This window comes from Trachemys scripta, chromosome 3, assembly GCF_013100865.1.
Source record: "Trachemys scripta elegans isolate TJP31775 chromosome 3, CAS_Tse_1.0, whole genome shotgun sequence".
In the NCBI taxonomy this organism is placed as follows: Eukaryota; Metazoa; Chordata; order Testudines; family Emydidae; genus Trachemys; species Trachemys scripta.
In genome coordinates, this window is record NC_048300.1 from 80984366 (window position 1) to 80993540 (window position 9175).

The window sequence follows — 9175 nt, forward strand, 5'->3', positions numbered from 1 at the left end:
CTTCTTTTTTTAGGTGGTGGGTTTTAGCTCCAACTCACAAACAACCTGGATACATCTCCACCCGCTTTACAAGAGATTAAGCATGGACAAAATAATTACCTCTGCAAGTTTCAGATGAAGAAGAGCATTTTCTGTTTCCAGCACAACTATTCTTTCTTCTTTAGCCTGAAAAAACAACAACAACTGATAGGCTAGATTCCGCATCCTCACCCTCAGCAATAAAACTGAAATAATAATTTCTGAATGTAGTCAGACCAATAATCTTTTGACAATCATGCACTTATTATTCAGCAGCACGACTATTGCAGTGTAAGAAGTTGGTGTGGTATAATAAACTTTCATTAATATATTTTACCTTAATATACATTTTTATAACCACTTAGAATAAATAATTTCCATTTATTAGATTGTCTAGTTACTGGTTCTTACCTTTTTTCAGTATTGAGACCTACTTTCCCATACTGGTACTCCCTTCCAACCTAGCTGGTTTAGCAGCTTGGGGAAGAGCGGGTGTTTACGACACCATGACATCTGTTTGCAACTCTGCTGGGTGCGATGCCCCCTAGGTTGAAAATCCCTGAGCTATTGTTTCAGGATGTCTGCAGATTTATGCAGGCATCACTGCATCAGTTAAAGCTCAGCTCTCCTTTTCAAGATATTTCTAGCATTATGATTGCAGAGACTATTTTTAAAAATAATGAAAAGGGTAAAAAAAAGGAGGATGACTGGAGCCCGCTCACGATCCCCAGATTGAGAACCCTTAGTCTAGTCTTAGTCATCTTAAGCAAAGTAAGCAGTCATGGGATAAGAGGGAAGGTTCTTTCATGGATTGGTAACTGGTTAAAAGATAGGAAACAAAGGGTAGGAATAAATAGTCAGTCTTCAGAATGGAGACAGTAAATAATGGTGTCCCCAAGGGGTCTGTACTGGGCCCAGTCCTATTTAACATATTCATAAATGATCTGGAAAAAGGAGTAAACAGTGAGGTGGAAAAAGAGGTAAACAATGAGGTGGCAAAATTTGCAGATGATTCAAAACTACTCAAGATAGTTAAGTCCTAGGCAGACTGTGACGAACTACAAAAGGATCTCTCAAAACTGGTTGACTGGGCAACAAAATGGCAAATGAAATTCAATATATAAAATGATGGGGTCTAAATTAGCTACCACCACTCAAGAAAGAGATCTTGGAATCATTGTGGATAGTTCTCTGAAAACATCCACTCAATGTGCAGCCGCAGTCAAAAAAGCGAACAGAATGTTGGAAATCATTAAAAAAGGGAATAAGACAGAAAGTATCATATTGCCTCTATATAAATCTATGGTAGGCCCACATCTTGAATACTGCGTGCAGATGTGGTCTCCCCATCTCAAAAAAGATATATTGGAATTGGTTCAGAAAAAGGCAACAAAAGTGATTAGGATCAGGAGGTAGCTGTGTTAGTCTGTATCCACAAAAACAACAAGGAGTCCGGGGGTACCTTAAAGACTAACAGATTTATTTGGGCATAATCTTTCGTGGGTAAAAAACCTCACTTCTTCAGATGCATGGAGTGAAAATTACAGATGCAGGCATTATATAATGACACATGAAGAGAACGGAAGAGAAGTTACTTCACAAGTGGAGAACCAGTGTTGGCAGGGCCAATTTGATAAGGGTGGATGTAGTCCACTCCCAATAATAGATGAGGAGGTGTCAATTCCAGGAGCGGCAAAGCTGCTTTTGTAATGAACCAGGCACTCCCAGTCCCTATTCAAGCCCAAATTAATGGTGTTAAATTTGCAAATGAATTTTAATTCTGCTGTTTCTCTTTGAAATCTGTTTCTGAAGTTTTTTTGTTCAAGAATAGTTACTTTTAAATCTCTTATAGAATGTCCAGGGAGATTGAAGTGTTCACTTACTGGCTTTTGTATGTTACCATTCCTGATGTCCGATTTGTGTCCATTTATTCTTTTACATAGGGACTGACTGGTTTGGCCAATGTACATGGCAGAGGGGCATCGCTGGCACATGATGGCATATATAACATTAGTAGACGTGCAGGTGAATGAGCCCTTGATGGTGTGGCTGATGTGGTTGGGTCCTCTGATGGTGTCACTAGAGTAGATAGGGAGACAGAGCAGGCAACGAGGTTTGCTACAGGGATTGGTTCCTGGGTTCGTGTTTCTATGGTGTGGTGTGTAGTTGCTGGTGAGTATTTGCTTCAAGTTAGGGGTTGTCTGTTAGCGAAGACTGGCCTGCCTCCCAAGGTCTGTGAGAGTGAGGGATCGTTTTCCAGGATAGGTTGTAGATTATTGATAATGCGCTGGAGAGGTTTTAGCTGGGGGCTGTACATGATGGCCAGTGGTGTTCTGTTATTTTCCTTGTTGGCCCTGTCCTGTAGTAGGTGATTTCTGGGTACCCATCTCGCTCTGTCAATCTGTTTCCTCACTTCCCCAGGTGGGTATTGTAGTTTTAAGAATGCTTGATAAAGATCTTGTAGGTGTTTGTCTCTGTCTGAGGGATTGGAGCAAATTCGGTTGTATCTTAGGGCTTGGCTGTAGACAATGGATCGTGTGATGTGTCCTGGATGGAAGCTGGAGGCATGTAGGTAAGTGTAGGGGTCAGTAGGTTTCTGGTATAGGGTGGTTTTTATGTGACCATCACTTATTTGCACTGTAGTGTCCAGGAAGTGGATCTCTTGCGTGGACTGGTCCAGGCTGAGGTTGATGGTGGGGTGGAAATTGTTGAAATCCAGGTGGAATTCTTCAAGGGCCTCCTTTCCGTGGGTCCATATGATGAAGATGTCATCAATGTAACGCAAGTAGAGGAGAGGCGCTAGGGGACGAGAGCTGACGAAGTGTTGTTCTAAGTCAGCCATAAAAAAGTTGGCATACTGTGGGACCATGTGGGTACCCATAGCAGTGCCGCTGACTTGAAGGTATAAGTCAGGGGTCGGCAACCTCTCAGAAGTGCTGTGCCGAGTCATCATTTATTCACTCTAATTTAAGGTTTCGCGTGCCAGTAATACATTTTAACGTTTTTAGAAGATCTCTTTCTATAAGTCTATAATATATAACTAAACTATTGTTGTATGTAAAGTAAATAAGGGTTTAAAAATGTTTAAGACGCTTCATTTAAAATTAAATTAAAATGCAGAGCCCCCTGGACCAGTGGCCAGGACCCGGGCAGTGTGAGGGCCACCGAAAATCAGCTTGCATGCCGCCTTTGGCACCCGTGCCATAGGTTGCCTACCCCTGGTATAAGTTGTCCCCAAATCTGAAATGGTTGTGGGTGAGGACAAAGTCACAAAGCTCAGCCACCAGGCATGCTGTGGCCTCATCAGGGATACTGCTCCTTACAGCTTGTAATCCATCCTCATGTGGAATATTCGTGTAAAGTGCTTCTACATCCATGGTGGCTAGGACTGTGTTTTCAGGAAGATCACCAATGCATTGTAGTTTCCTCAGGAAGTTGGTGATGTCTCAAAGATAGCTGTGATTAGGGGTATGAAAGTGATTAGGAGTATGAAACGGCTGCCATATGAGGAGAGATTAATAAGAGTGGGACTTTTCAGCTTGGAAAAGAGACAACTAAGGGGGGATATGATAAAGGTCTATAAAATCAAGACTGATGTGGAGAAAGTAAATAAGGAAGTTTTATTTACTCCTTCTCATAACACAAGAACTAGGGGCCACCAAATGAAATTAATAGGCAGCAAGTTTAAAACAAACAAAAGGAAGTATTTTTTCACACAATGCACAGTCAATCTGTGGAACTTCTTGCCAGAGAATGTTGTCCCTCTAGGGCACCTGGCACCGGCCACTGTTGGAAGACAGGATACTGGGTTAGATGGACCTTTGGTCTGACCCAGTGTGGCTGTTCTTATGTTCATTACTGTTTACAGGAAGAACAGCCATGAACCCAATCTTGTATTTCAAGGATCTGTACAGATTATACTTTCCTGGTAGTGCAGAGAAGTAAGCATTGCAGACACAAAGAAAATTTCCCAATTTTGGAACCACAAGGGGTTCTTTTCTACACAGCCAAAATGGGTTGGGAAAGCAGATCATGTTGCTCTTTTCCGATTGCCAGAAGATGCTGAAAAGGAATATTATCTGGGGAATCAGAAGTTTCTCAAGGTCTCAGCATGGATTCAATATTATATTTTAATTTTGGTATATATATTTTAATTGTGATCCTAGCTCAGATGTCCAATGATATTTATCAACGCCAACATTTAAATTATTTCACTGCTACTCAAAGCATGTAGAAAGGGAAAAGGATGAGTATAAAACATACATAAGCACAATCTGCCAAGAATGACAGCTCATTTTGGGGTGTCACAAATGGAACGTGCTTGGATGATGGTCACCATTTCCCCCCAAGTCCTCAAACTGATCCTCGGAAACAAAAGGCTGTAATGCATCTGAGCCCCATCAAAGGGGAATTAATCCTACAATACTTAGTGGGGCTTCTCAATCTGAGCATCCGAGGACACTCCAGAGCATGAGCAGCCTTATCTGTTTTGGTGGTGAGTAAGAGGCCAGGTAGCATCTTCCACGACTCTAGTGCCTAGTGCTCTTCTCCCTGCTGCAGGCATCTACAGAGTCAGGCAGACATCACAGCACTGATCACATTCAGGCTGTTTTCAAGCTTTTCTTAGCAACTAGGAGGGGTAGAAACATTATCTTGTAATGGAAAATGAGGTTCTGATCTTATCACATGATTCTGGGAGCAGACTGCCAGGCATATGTTTATAACTTAGTGCAGCTCTGCCCATAGATGTGTCCCAGCACACAACAGCTGCGGCACCCTGGAGCACGGCAAAGCCCATGGCGCATATTTGAACATCTGCACAATCCTGCTGTGAGCAACATCTTGTCTTGGTGCCCTGAACAGGTGGAACTTGGGGCAGGAACACGTAACTCCTCTCCCAACATGGGCCCTGACCCCCAGGACCATCCAGCTGAACCAGGCTGCCCATGGCCAGGCCCAGCAGGGGACATAGTACCATGGGCCAGTGAGCAGCAGCACCGGGGAGACCACAGAGATGCCCAAGAGCTACTCCCTTGCCCCAGCTCCTTGTGGTGGGTGCATCGTTGAGTGGTATTGCCATGGCTTCCAGCTCCACAGCCCATCTGGGATATTAGTTGGCAGCTCCTCCATGGGGCTGCAAGCACAGGTGTTTGCCTGATGCGGTTCACAAACTCCCCTGACACCTGCCCCTTTTGCAGCGAGAGGGAGACTCTGGTGCACACCTATATAGGATGTGTCAGGTTGCAGCACCCTGGTCATCTACCCCTGCAGCAGCAAGAAACTGGATGGGGGGGTCTGCAACTGTGAGGCTTATTTGCATTCCCTTGTTCGATCTGGTCTCCAGGAGAAGCTCCCCTGGGCGGTGCCATTGGCTCCCTAGGGCCTCGCGGGATGGTGGGGAAGATTAGGGGCTCTCTGCTGCACACCCCCTCTGGGCCCTTCCTTATTGCCCCATCACCTTTAGTCCCCTGCCTGTTTTCTCCTTCATCCTCCCCCATGACTAGGGCCCGGCCAAATTCACGGTCATAAAAAACGTATCATGGTCCATGAAACCTGGTCTCCCTGTGACAAAGTCACTGGGGCAATGTTCTGGAACTCTGTATGAAGACAGCCAGGACTCTGGGGGAGCATGCCTCCTTTCTCTGAGCATACTGTTGCCAGGGCAAGTAACTTATACAGCTTTGACCTTCCTGGATCTGACCTCAGAGCATTCAGCATCCCCTTCCATACCGAACGCTTCCCGCAGAAAGTCCACCCGGGCGGGGCTCCTGGGAAAGCCAGAGGACGCTGCACCCCAGCTCTGCAGTCAGCAGTGACTCTCAGCCAGCATGTAGAACAGAAGGGTTTATTAGTTGACAGGAACACAGTGTAGCACAGAACTTGTTAGCACAGAAATCAGTGACTTTCAGCCAAGTCCATTTTGGGGAGTCCTGGGCCAGACGCCCTGGACTCCCCCTCTTCCAGTCCCCCCAAGCAGAATGCCAACTTCCAGCGACCTGACCTCAGACACCCTCCATTGTGCCTCCTCCTCCTTCTTTATGTCACTTCCCGGGCAAAGAGTCACCTGGTCGCATCCCCTCTCCTGGGTCTCAGGTTCTGAAGGGCACCAGTCATAGCATATGTGCAGGCATCTGGAGAAGCCTCACCTGCCCCAGAAGTTTCAGCCAAAGTCACACACCCCTGTTCTCACCCCGAGGTATTGGTGAAGCACACAGGGAAACTGAGGCACACAATAAACAGTAAAACTCACATAGGCTCACATACAACATAACAAGGGAAAATCTACCCTTTGTCACACTCCCCCCATGAAATCTGTTTTTTTGTGTGTGCTTTTACCTTATACTGTACTATACAGATTTCACAGGGGAGACCAGTGTTTCTCAATTTGGGGGTCCTGACCCAAAAGGGAGTTGCAGGGAGGTCACAAGGTTATTTGGGGGGGGGGAGAGTTGTGGTTATTGCCACCCTTACTTCTGCGCTGCCTTCATAGCTGGGCAACCAGAGAGCGGCAGCTGTTGGCTGGGTGCCCAGCTCTGAAGGTGCTGCCTAGGGTTACCAACTCTGACTGAAGCTATTCCAAGAGAATTTTCTTTCCAACATGACGCAACATCATTTTCTTTAAATATCCTATTAAAATCTCCGGATTGCTTTCAATAGTCACCAGGAGATTGATGCTGATTCCAAGCCAATCCTGAGGGTTGGAAACCCTAGTAATGCCCGGCCAGCAGCAGCGCAGAAGTAAGGGTAGCAATACCCTACCCGGGCCACCCTTACTTCTGCACTGCTGCCGGCGGTGGCTCTGCCTTCAGAGCTGGGATCCCGGCCAGCAGCCGCCGCTCTCCAGCTGCCCAGCTCTGAAGGCAGCGCTGCCACCAGCAGCAGTGCAGAAGTAAGGGCAGCAGTAGCACGACCCCCCCCCGACTCCTTTTTGGGGTCACGATCCCGACAATTACAACACTGTGAAATTTCAGATTTAAATTGCTGAAATCATGAAATTTACGATTTTTAAAGCCCTATGACCGGAAACGGACCCAAGCGGACGGTGCAGGGGCACAACCGCTCCTCCCCGCCCCAGCACCTCAACCAGCTCTCTGCAGCGTGCGGGGCGGGGCGGCGGCGATGACGTCACTGCCATGACGCACTAAGGACGGCCCAACCCCCTGCAAGAAAGGGGGCAGGGCCATCGGTTCCTCCCGCAGCATTGCCCCTGCCCCGAACGCGGTCCGCACTCACTCGCAGCTTCTGCTCCAGCTGCCGGATCCGCTGCTGGGCCACGAAGCTCGGGCTGATCCCGCCATCCGGCCGCATCCTCTCTCCCGTCCTGCCGCCGGCACCGCGCGGTCCCGCTGCGCGCACCCAACAACCCCCACCTCGCGCAAAGAATCACTTTGAATCGACCAATCAGATGCTGGGACGGAGCTTCGCTTCGGTTGCTACGGAGACAACGCTTGTCCGCCCGCCCGCCGCACTAGGCAAAGACTCCGATTGGCTGGAGGAGGGCCAGGGAGTGTGTGACAATACCAGGGCGCTCTCCGAGTGTTCACTGACAAGCGTTAGGGAGCGTCTGCCAAGGCCCTCGATGGGGCAGCGGCGGAGAGCGCCACGCAGGGACTGAGGGCAGGGATTAGGAAAGGACACTTGAGACGCTCGGCCTCCGCTCAACCGAACCTGTTCCACGGAACTTGCTCTCTGCTCCGTCATGAGTGACAGCCGCAGCCTGCCAATCCAATGGGAGGGGGGGGAGGGAGGCGGGACGATGGCGCCTTCCTCGCAGGCAGGGCAGCGTGCCCGCCTTCGCCTAAGTTCTGCAGCGCACGCGCTCTGGAGCGGTGGGCCGTACGGTAGCTTGAAGCGCGTGCCCACCAGCTGCCCGGCGGCGCACGTGGGAGCAGGTGCCCCGAGCTGAATGGCGGGAGCAGGGGGCGTCGCGTGGAGGTGCGGCTGCCCTAGTGCTGGCGGTCGGATTGGGAGCCCCGCTCCTGCAGCAGCCTGGGGGGACAGGAGAACGGCAGCTCGCCCCCTGGAAACAAGAAACGGGCCCTTGTCTTCCCCGGGGCAGGGAAAGGGAGAGTTCGAGCACAGGCTGGGCCTCGAGGGTGTCCGTGGGGAGCGCGCTTGAGCCTGTTTAAAATGCCGTGGTTCTGTGCGCCTGGAGGGAAGCCCCGCTGCCTCCCTAGAGTTAGGACTTGGAGAGGAGGTGGGGGTGGTCGGGGCCCTTGAGCTACACGCTGTGGAAAAGTGATTAGGGCTCCTAGACCACCCCTACAATAATACACACAACCACTGTGTTGTGGTCGGGGAGAGGGTAGTGCCGTGAAAAATCAGTACAGCTCCCTCTGTCCTGCACTGGGAGTTTTCACGTTTTGGAGCTCATCCCATACAAAGAGCCCATATTTGTGCCTCTATATGCATGACACCAGGAAAAGCTCTGGTCATGGCACATTGAAAGATGTTAACTGATATTAAAAAATATACTTTCAGATTATGATCCCTCACTTTTCCTCAGTATGTAAAATGAGGTGCTGCAGTGCATGCTAAAACTAATAGGTTTGTAAAGCAATTTTTTTTTTTTTTTTTTTAAGTCCTACAGGTTTCCCGTTCCCCGGTAAAATGCAGGGTTGTTGTATGCTATGGAGATAAAGACACAGTTCATTTGAAGCTAGCATTGTGTGGCAGTTTATCAAATCCAAAAGAGGTGCCTGAGGTAAGACAAGTTCATTTGACATAACTCATCTGGCAACAGAAACCAGAGCCACAGCTAACATAGATTTTATGTTCAATTAAAGACCAACACAGACTAAAGTGTTCATAAAAGAGCTCACTGATACCTTGTTGGTGATGGTAGTGAAATACTCCAGACTTGTCATCCTGGGAGACTTCAACATTTGTGTTGACAAGCCCATAGGTACAAAACTCCAAACTCAAAGAAACTAGCCAAAGGCCAACTTCAAGCTCATCTTAATGGAGCTAATATCCTAGACCTGGCACAATCTGGATTCACGCCAAAACATGGAACTGGAACCACTTTAGTGGCACTGATGAATGATCTCTTCCTGTCAGTGGATAGAAGGCAGACATCCATTGCCATTCTTCTGGACCTCTCTGTAGTATTTAACACTGTTGACCATACAATACTGTTGTTTCATCTGAGGGAGGT

General features: G+C 48.2%; 1 protein-coding gene across 4 annotated transcripts in view; it reads right to left on the reverse strand.

The window, feature by feature from the left end:
* KIF25 (kinesin family member 25) overlaps positions 1-7684 on the reverse strand; it is a 76503-nt gene extending 68819 nt beyond the window's left edge. The window contains exons 1-2 of one of the 4 annotated variants that reach the window (XM_034765199.1): positions 7252-7684; positions 100-165 (exon numbers count right to left, since the gene is read on the reverse strand). In XM_034765199.1, the coding sequence (XP_034621090.1) occupies positions 100-165; positions 7252-7326 (141 nt within the window). In that variant the 5' untranslated portion in view covers positions 7327-7684. Of the gene's footprint in view, positions 1-99; positions 166-5719; positions 5870-7251 lie in introns of those variants that run through there. The other 3 variants (XM_034765196.1, XM_034765200.1, XM_034765197.1) reach the window with 3 other exon arrangements.
* Positions 7685-9175: the final 1491 nt, after the last annotated feature.